This window comes from Lepisma saccharinum, chromosome 11 (genome assembly GCF_977018435.1).
Source record: "Lepisma saccharinum chromosome 11, izLepSacc3.1, whole genome shotgun sequence".
In the NCBI taxonomy this organism is placed as follows: Eukaryota; Metazoa; Arthropoda; class Insecta; order Zygentoma; family Lepismatidae; genus Lepisma; species Lepisma saccharinum.
Window position 1 is genome coordinate 12,469,849 of NC_139239.1, and position 14,971 is coordinate 12,484,819.

At 37.1% G+C, this 14,971-nt stretch overlaps 2 protein-coding genes across 3 annotated transcripts in view; one reads left to right on the forward strand and one right to left on the reverse strand.

Moving 5' to 3' along the window:
* The window catches only part of LOC145995140 (activating signal cointegrator 1), a 47,635-nt gene extending 45,670 nt beyond the window's left edge, over window positions 1–1,965 (reverse strand). Inside the window, exon 1 of one of the 2 annotated variants that reach the window (XM_083131682.1) lies at window positions 1,738–1,965. In XM_083131682.1, coding sequence (XP_082987808.1) covers window positions 1,738–1,832 — 95 coding nt within the window. In that variant the 5' untranslated portion in view covers window positions 1,833–1,965. Of the gene's footprint in view, window positions 1–1,733 lie in introns of both variants that reach the window. The other variant, XM_083131683.1, reaches the window with a different exon arrangement.
* A 479-nt stretch (window positions 1,966–2,444) lies between these two features.
* mRpS29 (mitochondrial ribosomal protein S29) overlaps window positions 2,445–14,971 on the forward strand; it is a 33,237-nt gene continuing 20,710 nt past the window's right edge. The window contains exons 1-2 of the mRNA XM_083131684.1: window positions 2,445–2,594; window positions 8,327–8,460. Of these exons, the coding sequence (XP_082987810.1) occupies window positions 2,567–2,594; window positions 8,327–8,460 (162 nt within the window). The 5' untranslated portion in view covers window positions 2,445–2,566. The remainder of the gene's footprint in view (window positions 2,595–8,326; window positions 8,461–14,971) is intronic.

The following is a 14,971-nucleotide window of genomic DNA, read 5'->3' on the forward strand; positions in this document are numbered from 1 at the left end:
CCGGTAACGGTTCTGATTGTTTTATGATTTCTCCTAGAACAAAAACTAATTATCGTATAATTTTGGAAATCATTATCACACGAAATTTGAACCTTCCTTAAAGTAATGAGGACTGTTTGGACTCGAAAAAGAGGAATTTATGTTGAAAAAAAACAAAAAAACTTGAAAATTATCTTACGCACTTCTCATGGACAAGATATTCTCCATCGACAAGCGACGGTAAATATCATAGAAGCGTGGGAATGAATGTAGAAGTAAATCGGAACCTTAGTAGAAAGCATTTAGGGACTTTATTTTAATGCTATGGGAACCAAATCTAACCTGCATAACCTAACCACGAAAGCATATATTGAACAAAACCTTAAGTAATCGCTAAAACTCTGCAGTATGTGTTAACAGACGTACATCAAAATTGAACCATGTAAAAATTGCATTCGTAGCATGATGAAATCGCAATAAAACAAAAGGAACTTGGGCCAAATGGCATTTTGGGCAGTGAGGAAGTTAGTGCTACAAAACTTATATTTTGTAGCAATATGTACTCATTGGGAAAGATTTAACTGAAATCCCAACAAAACTTTTTCCGGTAACGCTTGGGTAAGAAAGTATCTTGAATTTTGTTAATATTTCGTAGATTAACTAATTTTGGCCTTCTGATGAGTACATTATGAACGGGTAGCCCCACAAAACATTGACGGATAGCCCCACGAACATTATAGTATAAGGGAAATGGATTTCTTCAAATTTACAGGAGAAAGTACTTACGGAAATCATTTTCTGTAGCGTTGTGGAAGTTCATGAATCTAGTTTTGATCCATTTTCATGCGAATGCATGTGGTTTTCTACGAAAATCTATTTCCGACGTGATATTGCTGCTGCTACAAGCTGATGTTGTCCGTATATGCTAAATTGAACGAAAGGAGTGCTAAAGAAACCTAACCTAACCTAGTAGGCATACCTCGTCCCCGTGATGGTTCGTGAATTTTTGGGCTAACATCAATGATTTTGGGGGCTACCCGTGGATGGTTTGTGGGAAATAAGAAACAACAGCAAGTACTCGTTAATGTAAGAAATAGACATTATTTTCGTTAGAAATTCATTATTTCACCTTAAGAAATGTTCCGCAATGCAGAATAGTACGTTAGCAATGTACAAAAGTGCAAAATATATGATTTATAGGTGTTTCCCTTATACTATAATAGTACCAAAAATACTACTACATTACTTGCCATAACTGATTTCCTTGAACCTAATCCGTTGTAAACACACAGTATTGCCAGGTCGAACTTTGGTTTTCAACGGGAATATGTATGCGAATTTCCAATAGGTAAAGTAAAAAAGTGGTTTCCCTCATACGATAATAGTACCAAAAAGTGCTCCCCTGTGCTTAGCACCACGCCATGAAGGCATATAGGGGGTAAAGCCCCACACTTTCTTGATCCAGTCGTGAGTGGGGGTGATGTGATCAGCATCATGCTACACCAAGCTTCAAACACACTTCCACGATAGTTTACAGTATTCTAAGTCGGTTACTAGTATTCCTATAAAACGTGCGAAAATCATTAAACATACGGAACGGTTACCTCTATTAATTTTCATTTAGGTTTGTTCTAGAGGATCATGTTGATTCATTTACTTTATATGTACTTTCTTCTAATGCCCAGAGCTAGTCGGTAGTTTACGGCGTAACTTCACTCTGTAATAACTAAAAATATTATTCTATTTTTTTATACCTACTTCGACATGTCATCTGGTACCGGAAAACTTAGGATCTCTGATAACTGAGCATTTACCCATTCTTGCAGGAAAGACGAGTCGTTTGAAGTCGCCATTTTAATTTTAGATACTAATCAGTATAAAATTCTAATGAATATGTATATTAAGATTATTTGACATTTCCCGTAATGCCAACAACCCTACGAAATAAAAATACATGCGTGCTGCACAGATGTTTCACTTCATCATTTAAAATATTGACAATATGGCTGCCGCCGACAGATGTCAGCACCAACACGGCAAAATTCAAAAATAAATAAAATATCAGAGACGATCGATTTGCGCAACTGTTTTCTTTCTTCTTTAGAGCCTAATTTTCTCAACCAACTCTTATTTATACTTTTTGCGTATGAATAATTACTATCGGCTTCTATATACTCGTTCAACAACGGTACTCACGCCAGTTTTAGTGATTATTGAAGAGTGGAACTTGGGCTACATATTTGTGTGATAGGCGGCAACCCTGTTCGAAGCTTCCGAAGTGTCAATGTATTATTTTATACACTACAGTATACTGAAGTTTTATTTTCTTCTCCAGGAATTTGCATAATTTGTAATTTATAGGGAGGCTTCTAGAACAAAACGATTTCGCATATAAGTGATTCAAATGAACGATGAAACAGAAAAATAATGTTATTTGGCTTTTCCATAATTTATTCAACAGTTTCCACTGTGTTGTATAAAAGTCAAATAAACGAAGAAGGCGGTACGGCACCTTGCTAGCCGTAGTCGAGTTGTAAATGTTTTAAAGTTTTTAAGTAGAAGCATTTAACTTGTTTCATTTATTGAAATGATACTGAAAACATTAAATGGCCTGAGTGAGTAAATACAGTTTTATAAACAGTTTTCTATATTAGAACATGAGTTCAGGAAGTTAAACTGGACCGTATGAAAAAGTGCAAGGCAGCATTTATTGTGCATGTAATTAATTTACACCATAGGCTGTAAGTTTTAATTCGTGGAGATATTTCGTGTAGTGAATATATAGGTCTAAAAGCGAATGAATATACGTACCAACACCTAAATATTGAATTACGAATAATCTAATATTTATGCAGGATTGCAAACTTTGTACTAATCTGATATTCCCCGGACAGATTTCTTCATTTTTACAGAAGAAACTACTTACGGCAATAAGTTCCTGTAGCATTGTCTAACATCTGGAAGGTGTTTTGTGTGATGTAACGGATTTCTTCAAATTTAAAAGTTTGGGGCTCATTTGGGAGCAGGTGACTCCGGCCAATTTCTAACATGCCTTTAACAGGGACTCTATAGATATAGCCGGGGAGCCGGAGTGGAGCGTAGCAGAGCGGAGGCGGGGCTGTGTTAGCGGTTGGGGCGGTAGGTCAATTACCCCAGGGGCGGAGCCCGGAATCTGTGGGAAATTTAGACTCAAAAATTTCAAACAAAAATATTTTTTTAGTTTAAATTTCCCACCGATTCCGGGACGAAAAACGTGAATACACCTTAAAGAATGTTCCGAGAAGCAGATAGGTAAATACAAATGTCAAAAATTGACAAAACAAAGAAGTTATAGGTGTCCGGGGTTACAGGAGAAAGTAATTACGCAAATCATTTTCTGTAGCGTTGTTGATATACGGGAATGTAATTTTGATCCATTTTAATGCGAATGCATGTGGTTTTCTACGAAAATCTATTTCCGACGCGCTATTGCTGTTGCCGCCATTTGCTTTCTGCACGAGAGCACAATACGTGCTATTGCTGCTGCTACAACATGACGTGTCGAGGATGAGTCGTGAAGTTGTTGCCGGGTGTGGAAGATGCCGTGGAATTTGTAATTCCGATGTTGTCCGTATATGCTAAATTGAATGACAGGAGTGCTAATGGAACCTAACCTAACCTAGTAGGCATACCTCGTCCCCGTGATGGTTTGTGGGGCTATCGTATGTAAGAAATAGACATTATTTTCTTTAGAAATCCATTATTTCACCTAAAGAAATGTTCTGCAACGCAGAACAGTATGTTAGCAATGTAAAAAATTGCGAAATAAATCATTGATAGGTGTCTCCGGTATAGTAAAGTAGTACCCAGATTTTACCGGATCGGGAAAGCGGCCAATCCAGCACGATAAGAAACGCAGCAGCCAGTAGAACAAGGTACACGTAGTACTTTTTCCCCGCCGCTTCGGAATTCTCAGTCCCACCACTGTTGTCTGGTTGGTCTGGGGTGTAATCCCCGGACCCCACTTCCCTTGCCAGGACTTTGACAGGCCGCCGTAAGAGTAGAAAAGACCTATAGTGTCCTGAATATCATCTGCTATCTGTTCGTGGTCTTGCTACTGAGAATACAAAATTGTGTCAACTTGATGATGATAACCTAGCAATCACAATTTGTGAGTAAACAAAACAATCAATACACAGACTTTCTTTTCGGTTAAACTTCGGTATGGTCCCAATACCCTCGCTCGTTTCTTTCGTAATTTTTAACATTCGTACTTATCTATTCTCCATTATGAAAGATTCTTCAAGTTGGTATTTTGCTTTTTCACAAAAATAATTTCAATTGTTGTTCCTTATTTCGCTTCCATAAGACGCAATATGGCAAGACAGCTTGACTAGCATGGTACATCATCATTGGCTATGCAGTGATTCCAACCTTGTCAACCGAAAAATCCCCACAAACCATTCACAGATAGCCCCATGAACCATGCATGGATAGCTCCAGAAACAAAAAAAATCCCTACGAACCATGCACGCTTAGCCCCACAAACCATTCACTGATAGCCCCACGAACCATGCACAGATAACGGTTACGTTAGGCAAACATAGTTAAAATTGTCATCTTGCAAAAAAACGGCTTGGTTGGAAACACTGACAGGGACTTACGTCATCAAACATTCGCAACATTTGGTTCACGTAGTGCAAGGAAATGATAGGAACGAAAATTGTGCGTCGGAGAGATATTTCTGTTCAAAAATACATGATTTCGCGGTGAAGTAGATTGCACGATGAAAGAAAATACCTCCACGAACTTCTAAATGCTACAGAAACTCATTCCGTAAGTAGTTTCTTGTGTAAAAATGAAGAAATCTTTTTGGACCTTATCGAAGTTTTACCTTCTTTTCTTTCTGCATGACTCCAAATTCGTCATGGCGACAACATGAACACTGAACTGTACTTCATCCCACTGTAACATACTATGGACTAAATCTACATAATTTGCCTTGTAAATAAGGGGTCTCTGGGTTGATACCTAGTGGAGAGACATAATAATAATAGTAATAAAATCAACTTAACTAGAGCATGCGTGTTTCGGCCTCGAAGGCCGCTCTTAGAACAAACCCTTGTCTGGATGATTAATACAAAGAAAAGTACAAATGGAATATATGAACAGAACCTGATTACAAAAATACAAATTGAATAAAAATAAGAAAGATAAAATTATTGTGTGTATAAACTAATGTTTAATGTTCGTCGCTTTCATCTTTAGTACATATACACATATGAAGTCAGCTGGAACAATGAATGAAACTGCAATAGCAATAATAATAATAATAATAAATGAAATAGACAAAAAAATTATGAAATTTAGAATGCTAATACATAGTTATAATAAGTTACATGAACAGAGTTGCCAATTATTACAATGGATATACATTTATAGGCCGAATCCATCTCCAGACAGCCTGTGAATATGAAAATGGGTAAATCATCGTATCTGATTTTCCAAAAATTTTAATATGTGAAACTGTAAGAGAATCTGAGAAATACATATTTTTTTTATTATTATTTTAATTTTCACTCAAGATTTAGCTGTTCAAAGTTGACCGTGCGGCAGCCGTTTAGGATCTGTCAATTTTTTTAAATTGCAATATCTTCTCAACAAATAGAGATAAATGGATGAATCTTTTTTTGTTTTGAAGAATTTGTGTTTCTACATATTATAAGCAAATAATATCTCCAAAACCAACATTAGAACAGCAATTAAAAACAAAACAATTGTTTTTGAAAAATTGTATATCTCAAAAATTCTAAAAATATTACAGGAGTTGTATATCTGAGGGTACTACATATCCTGAAAAGGGGAGCATGCCATTTTGCCTCTTGAATTTTTAATGATTTTTTTTTTTTAAAAAAAATCAATTTTTGTACATATTTGGAACCGTGGAAATGTTCTGGAACAATCTTAAACCTTCCAGAATGTAACAGAACCTTCTAGAACTGTCTGGAACCTTCCAGATAATTTCAGAATGTAACAGAACCTTCTAGAACTGTCTGGAACCTGTCTGGAGCATGTAACAACAGTAGATGTGTCAGCTGGAAGGAGTCTGTCCAGAATTTCTCAAGCTGAATTGACCTCCCCTTTGGCAGAACATAATGTTATTCCACAATGTGAGTATTGTGAATTATGATTAAAAAATATGAATAAAGCTGTTGAGTCATGCACAACTTACAACCAAAAGGTTCAAGTTATGTCTATGTTTTCAGATCTGTTACTAAACAGCAGATATTAATTAGAACACATCCCAAATTCTACCAAACACATGATTGACAAATCACGAAGACTGGTGGTGGAGAAAGGAAGTTTTTGGCATACCAAACTCCTACTGTGGACATGCAAGATTTTTGAGCTAGAAAACTGGAAGATTGGAAAACAATTGGACCAGTGAAAGGAATCCAAAAATCTCGTGTGTGGGCTTATGATGGAAACAAGCTCTCCAATTCAAGAACAGCGGGAAGCATCACATGGAATATGTTTCATTTGGCAACAGTGAGGATATAACAGCTGTTAAACTGCATAATCTGCAAAGTTTAAAGACTGGAATGTTTGTGGCCTGTGTGTATGAAGGTGAATAGTGGGTGGCAGAAGTTACACAGGTCAGCAATGAGTTACAGGAAGTTACTGTTAATTTCATGCTGCCTCATGGCCCATCCAGTGGGTACCGCTTTCCTGACAAGAAACAGCAAGCTTATCACACATATTCTATCCAGTTGCATGATATTCTAATGACAATTGATCCTCCTGTCCCTGTTAATGCATCAGCAAGAGTTCATTCCATATTAGATGCTGACACTAAATCTATTCAGCAACAACTGTTCAGTGCTTATAATGGGCTAGGATAATAGGTGCACTGTCTTTATGTATAATAGGCTAGCTATATATTGTATAAAACAATTTATAAGTGTATTAATGTAACATTTCCGGAGTTCAAAATTTGTCCAAAAATGGATTTAAAAAAGAATCATTAAAAATTCGAGAAGCAAAATGGCATTCTCCCCTTTCCAATATATGTAGTACCCTCAGATATACAACTCCTGTATTATTTTCGGAATTTTTGAGATAAACAATTTTTCAAAAACAATTGTTTATTTTTTAATTGCTGTTCGAATGTTGGTTTTGGAGATATTATTTGTTTATAATATGTAGAAACACAAATACTTAAAAACGAAAAAGATTCATCCATTTATCTCTATTTGATGAGAAGATATTGTAATTTAGAAAATTTGACATCCAAAACTACTGCCGTACGGTCAACTTTGAACAGCTATATTTCGAGTGAAAATGAAAATTTAAAAAAATTTAAAAATATGTATTTTTCAGATTGTCTCACAGTTTCACATACTAAAATTTCAGGAAAATCAGAGACGACGACTCCCAACCCCTCTGCCTGTCTGGAGATGGATTCGGCTTATAACAGAAAAGTTGCTCATGATTATGTGCTTAACTGCCTTGCTAGTAGATGGTTTTATTAGTTTCTTTTTGAACTGCTTGTGACACTGGATGGATGTTAGAGAGGTTGGAAGGGAATTCCATTCTTTGGTGGCAGATACGGTGTACAATCTTCCGTAGGTTGTTGTATTATGAACTGGGAGTGACAATAAGTTTTTCCGTCGCGTTACATGTTGATGACTGCTCGAATTTGTATTCAGTTTCTCAAAAAGATATCCAGGTTGTTTTCTGCTTAGTACTTTCTGTGTTAAAGTTAGTAACTGATATTTAACTAAATTATTTTGTGTTAAGCCAATTCAAACGATGTACATTTTGAAATGTTTTTTGAGCTTGCATATGAATCTCAAGCATGCGTTCTGTAGTTTTTGTAGCTTATTAGATATGGAGTTGCTTGCATTGAAAGCAACTATGGCTCCATAGATTAACCGTGGTTTGATTCTTGCAAACAAAGAATGTAATGTACGTAAGGTAAGATTTGGAATGAGTGCTACTGTATACCGCGTTTGTTACAACCTGTCCCCTTTCCCGCGCTAGGGAGCGCTCGACAGTTTCGGTGCCAATGAGAAACGAGGAAAAAATCGTCTACTGGGCAGCGAGGAGCAAATGGAAGCCAGAAGAGAGGCGCTTACGTAGACGCTGTTGCGACGTTGCGTATTTTAATTGGCTGCCTGGCTTTGACTTTCCCCAGCACCGAGAAAAGCCAGGGAGCAACTAGCGCGGGAACCGGGACAGGTTGTAACAAACGCGGTATAATTTAGGTGCTTGTATGTTATTCTAACCTAACCTTAGTTGTCAGTATGGTAGGTTATTAAGTATGTTGTAGAACATGTACTTAACATGTGTAATTTTATATTGATAGGGGTTTTCCTGAGACCTTCATCATTGAACACATTAAATAGATGTTTATCATCAACGGTACCTGAGGTTTCACTAGAATCCACTACACCTGCAGATGACAGGATTGCCTTTTTCCGTACAGTAGAATCTGATCCTGTGAGTGTGAATGTCCTACTAACATTAAATGATAGAGTTCATGTTTTCCCATTGCACTAGATTTGTATGTCTTGGGGCAGATAGCAAAGGAAAAAATGCAGTTTTACATTATTGTCGGAATGTAAATGTATCTGCAAAGTATACATTTCAGAGTACAAGAGGAAATTGGAAATAAGTAATAGTTCTTATTGTGTGATGATTTTTATAAGTTGTATGCGTCTGTGATAGGTGCATTTAGAATGTTGGGAATAATTGTGAAAGTAAATTTGATGTTTTGAGGGCCTAATGTGCACATTTTCAAGTTAGCAGAAGTATTAATTTGTGAGGAGTTATATTACAAAAGTAGGTTGTGCAAATCACCTTACTTGTATGTTGCTGCTGTCTGAATCATTTATTTCGCATGGTGCAAGAGTGTGGGTGCTGGTGACTCTCCACATATACACTAAAAAGTTGAAGATTTTGGTTGGGTTGGGAATATTTAATTTCATATGAACGTTTGTCGTGCTTTTTAGCTTGCCAAGATGTGATAGGCAAGTAATTGGCGATTTTATGCGGTATGATTTGGATGTTTGTAATCCACCTGTGGTGCATCAGCCCCTCGGATGGGAAGATTGTGGTTTATATGAATGTTTGTCATTGCTTTTAATTCGTGGATATGTGTTATTAGCTAGAAATTAGTGATTTTATATGGTGTCATCTGTGAGGTCAGCAACTCACCCGTAGCACATTATCTGCTGATGTTGCCCATATCATACAGGTTGCACGCTTATCGGAGAGTTGCAACAATGTAGTGGCAACTGCATATTTTCAAAGTATGCGTATAAATAAATTTTACCTTTCAGTAGGTTAGGAGTGTTAGGTATAATGGTGATATTAATTTTTCATTATTTTTTAAAATTTACACGTTTTTTTTTTCTTGTTCCTCTGTAACGAAATTTGCTTCAAAACAAGTGTTGATTTTTTGTTCTGGTTAGGTTAGGAGTGCTAGGTTTCATAGTGATAGTAATTATACATTATTCTTCAATTTCCCATGCATTTTTGTGCATGTATAATGAAATTTGATTTAAAAAAATTATGAACTCTCGGGTAGCCAATTGGTTAGCCTTCAAGCCTGTAGTGTGGGGAGTCCCTGTTCAATACCCAGTGAAGATCCAAACATGTTGATGTTGGCCCACCATCATGAGAATATAATTGGGGTGCTACTTGAAAGCAGCTGTAATGGACATGGAATTCGTTGCACTGATCAAGCACCATCCAATATAAAGCCGCTTGGCAGATCTTGACCCTCAAAGGCTGTTGATCCATTGAGTTTAATTTAATACATCATTATGTATATCCTACCTACTTGTAGCACTTGATTTCAAACAAATATAACTTCATTCCCAGTTCAACATCTTAAAGGGTGCATTTTTTTTTTTCATTAAAGGCGACATTCCATAAACTTGTCATCTGTATCAACAGACCTAATGGTAGTGAAAGAAGAAACCAGTTCATAGAACTGTATATTATGTTGAATCAGATCCAATATAGCTGATAGTTTATTTGTATCAATGTACATTATTTTTAGGTTTTCTGTTTGAAATCATATCTTTACATTCTGTCACTGAGTCAAATTAAATGCCATGTAAAAGAAAGAATTTTAAGAATATTTTATACATTTATTAAAAAACGAAAATGTTCAGGTTTTACCAGACATACGAGGGTCACTATTTATATTTTGAGCCTTGGCAACACTGATTGAAGTTAGGCACGATTTGACGTTTGCACGGAATCGTCTGGCATTATTGACCATAACGTACTTCAAATGTTTTGTCAATAGCTTCATTTGTGTTGTTTGCAACGTCCTCCAGTTGGACAATAGTCGTTCCAAAGTTAGTCCGCTACTCCTTTAGTCGGGAACATGAGAATCTGCAAATCATCAGGGCTTGCTGGGTAGAAAAGAAACACAACACTGTTTTCAAAGTTAAAACGCAGTTTTATAAACGCATATATTTCATAATCACTTACCAGTACAACACTAGAACATTCAATACTAACGTTGGTATATTCCCTCACATAAAGCGAAAGTCAAAGAACATAATTAATTGTTTACTTTCAACTTATCGGCAAGAAGAAAACTCGAAAAACCAAAATCTATACTTCAATTCTCTCAGTTTCCAAGTTCTTAATATTCTTCACCTTCAATTGTTTTTCAAACTCAGTCTGTCGTCAGGTGAGAAACATTCAGGTTAGTTCACTTCCTCGGCTGAGATTAGAAAGTGACGTCAACACGAACAGATTTTGACGTATTTATAAACATATATAAAAGTTCCAACTACAACTGTATCAGTCTAAGTATAATTATCTGCGACAACTTGCACATTATTTGAAATAACAAACATTTTAAAAATCTTAACTTCTTATAAATATAAAATCTTAAACTCTCAGGTTCGTTACAATTGCCCCTCGTCCGGGGAAAATTTTTGAAGAAATTGTAATTTACAAGTTCTGAAAAAATTTTGAGTACACAATGAAACTTTAAATACAGAAAATATCTTGACACTAAGTCAACTTCACCAACCAATGCTTCTCTTCATTCGACAAAAACTCAGAAGGAACGTAGTTTACAGTATCGAAAACAGAATGTAATCAATCTATGGTAGTTAAACAACCAATAAACAGTGAATTCAGGCAATGATTTATTCCATGATGGTTTAATAGAACAGCAGGCTTCCATATATCTAGTTTCTTCTCCAGAAAGACTTTATAGAAAAAGGTACAGGGTTCGATAAGCAATGAACTGAAACAGTACTTTCCTATAGCACTTCAAACTCAACACTCTTCTTGCTTCTGTGCTTCTAGAATAATGCCTTTAAATTCCACACCAGCAATATAATAACTCCTGCTTATAGGAATCTATCCAAATATTTACTATATGGACCTTCTTTCAGAGGTCTACGGATTTATACATCCCGATTTTATCCTCATTCTGGACCTTTCGGATGTACCGCACTAAATATATATCTGGAAAATCCTCCTTCATTTGATCAGGAGTGGTAACAAACAACGCATCAACTGCATTCTTCTCAATACTTATTTCTGCCTGGTGCAGTTTTTAGAAAAAGCATTCGCTAGAGGAAGTCAGAACCAAAACTTTCTTAAATGAATACTTTGGTGCTAAAATTCATGCCACTAATATCATGTTCTACTTGTCTACCACCTAGCACTATCTTCTTAAGGCTTCCGGAAAATCTATACCAGTTTTGTATTTGGAACCTTTTGCACTTGACTGCCTGAAGATACAAATTTCGGTCAGCAAAAAGAATTTACATATTATTCTTGTTATTTTTCGTCCCTTCGAGTTTACTTGCCTAAACGAAGAGGAGGCACTTAGAAAAGGTCGACGTTTGTTTGACATGATTGGGATCGCTGGTTGTGCAGAAACTCTCTAGTAGTCTCCACTGCTTCTTCCTGCTCTGAGGCAACGTCATGTCTTGGTGAGAAGGAACCACAATGGTCACCTCTACGTGGTGGAGAGTACCTTCTTGGCGAAGTAGGATTACTTCGTTCTTGGTAACGCCATCTGTCTGGAGAAATTTGCCTTTGTTCTAGACGAGGCCTGTAGGAGTTTCTCTGTCTTTCGTTCTGATCTCGGTTGAAGCCTCTCCTGCCTAATCCTCTGTTGAATCTTCGAGGTCGTGAGAAATTTCCTCCTCGACTCTCTGAATCCATCTGGATATTCCGGATCTTAAAACTTTTATTGCCTGCAGCTTCTTTATTCTTAGGGTCTTCTTTATTCTTCCAGGAATCAGGGTCATCATAAATATCGAAGTCCTTTAAGAAGTGTGTCAATTCATCCACACTTCGTGGAGCGTGCGCCAGACAAAGATTCCGAATGCGATACGGCAACTGTCCAATGATCAAATTAAGAACTTCGCTCTCATTAAAATTGTCAGCTAGGTTTCTGTACGCTGCGTAGACACTCCAGGCAAAACTTTCTAAGTTGTTGTGGACCAGGCGAGAATACCTTCGGTTCCTCACAGCCGCTAGTTGTCTTTGTTTTGCCTTTTCTGATGCAAATTCATCCTTAAAGCGTGCGCAGAAATCAGCATAATTCACAAAGTTGTCCATATTACCAGCTAACCAATGCTCAGCCTTGCCGGTGAAAACCCGAGGTAATAATTTCAATCTATAGTGCTCAGGCACTTGCATTAAGTCGAAACTGACATTTAATTCACGCAGATATCTTTCGGCAGATTGAGCTTCGATATCGCCTTTAAACTTCGGAATGTTCGCGATATCAGCCATTCTGGGCATCTTAAACTCTGTTCTGCGTCGAGGAGAAAAACTGTCATTACTATCCTTTTCTCTAGGCCTCTTGCATCTATCAGAAGTTGTGGTATTACCGGGGAAGAATGGGTTTGGAAGTACAACAGGAGGTTCATAGGCAGTAGCTTCTGGGTTCAGTCCTCGGATTGGATCAGGCACTATATCGGAAAAGGTTTCTGGTCGAATCTGTAAATTATGGATCTTTTCCTGCAGTTCACTGACCCTACTTATAATTGTAACTGTCTGTTCCTGAATTTCTTGGCGAAGAGATACTTCCATCTTTTTAGCCTTCTCATGGAGAAAATTAACCTTTTCTCCAGCTTCCTTTATTTCAACTTTCTGTCCTTGCACTATATTTTCTATGAGTTCTGTTCGTTCACCAAAGGTTTGTAGTGCTACATTAAAAGACTCTACAGAACTCTTTAATTCTTGAAGTCTCTGTGGAGGGTCACATTCAGATTCTCTTCCAGACTGGACAATTTCAAGGCAGGTTTCCATATTCTTCTTCAATTGCTCCTGTTCCTTCTCTATCCGTCCTTGCCGAACTGTTAAGAACTCTAGCTGCTCTTCCACAATTTCCTTTACCCTTTCGTCCACCTTTTCAGTGACTTTAATACTAAGCTTTTCTATCTCTCCTCTGATGCTCTCCACCTGTTCAAGTTTATGTTGAGAGAATAGAGCCTGTAATTCTGACCTTAGCTTTATATCTTCCTGTATCCTCCTTTCTTCCTGGTTTTCAATCAATGAACGGAAAATATCTAAGTATTCTTTTCTCTTTCTCTCTTCCTCTTCTTTCTCTTTCCTTCTCTTTTCTTCTATAGACTCAACTATGAGTTTAAAATCCATCATCTCCTTCTTTCGAACTTTCTCTATCTGAGCCATCTCTTTCTTACGCTGTTTCTCCTCCTCTATTCTTTCCTTCTGTCTACGCTCCTCATCCTTCTGTCTACGCTCCTCATCCTTCTGTCTACGGTCTTCATCCTCCTTTTCTTTCTGTTTTCGCTCTGCTTTATCTTTCATCAACCAATCAAGTAGCCAGTGATCTGATGAGGGTTTGGTAGGAACGCTCGGTTCTGGTTCTGTTTCTGGTGATGACAAGCATGATTTGCATCGCATCTCTTTATTTGATGCCAACGTTACTTCCTGCCCATCACAACTACTATGAAACCTCTGCAAACACTGGCAACACTGGAAGAATTCCCTGTCATTGGTAAGATCATCACAGCATCCAAACTTGGTTTCTGCATCCATTGTCGTTCTTCCTCTGCTTCGCAGATTCATTCCTGTCGCGTCTTTCTCCATTCTACAACACCGTCTATGGCTCTTACCAGTTAATACCTTCACTTCACTATCACACTTTTACCTTCGTGAATTCCAAGGACTTTCAATATCACCTTCGTGAATTCTATGCACAAGCACTTTAAGTATGCACTAAACCGGGTATCACGTCTTAATTGCTAAAATAACTTTGCACTCAAGCCACCACGATTGTACCTAAATAACTATGCACTCGGGCCCCGTGTTGGTATGCCAAAATAACTATGCAACGTCCTCCAGTTGGACAATAGTCGTTCCAAAGTTAGTCCGCTACTCCTTTAGTCGGGAACATGAGAATCTGCAAATCATCAGGGCTTGCTGGGTAGAAAAGAAACACAACACTGTTTTCAAAGTTAAAACGCAGTTTTATAAACGCATATATTTCATAATCACTTACCAGTACAACACTAGAACATTCAATACTAACGTTGGTATATTCCCTCACATAAAGCGAAAGTCAAAGAACATAATTAATTGTTTACTTTCAACTTATCGGCAAGAAGAAAACTCGAAAAACCAAAATCTATACTTCAATTCTCTCAGTTTCCAAGTTCTTAATATTCTTCACCTTCAATTGTTTTTCAAACTCAGTCTGTCGTCAGGTGAGAAACATTCAGGTTAGTTCACTTCCTCGGCTGAGATTAGAAAGTGACGTCAACACGAACAGATTTTGACGTATTTATAAACATATATAAAAGTTCCAACTACAACTGTATCAGTCTAAGTATAATTATCTGCGACAACTTGCACATTATTTGAAATAACAAACATTTTAAAAATCTTAACTTCTTATAAATATAAAATCTTAAACTCTCAGGTTCGTTACATGTTTATGTTGCCTTGGAGATTGCGCGACAACAATAAAATGGAATTAACTCGTGAACAT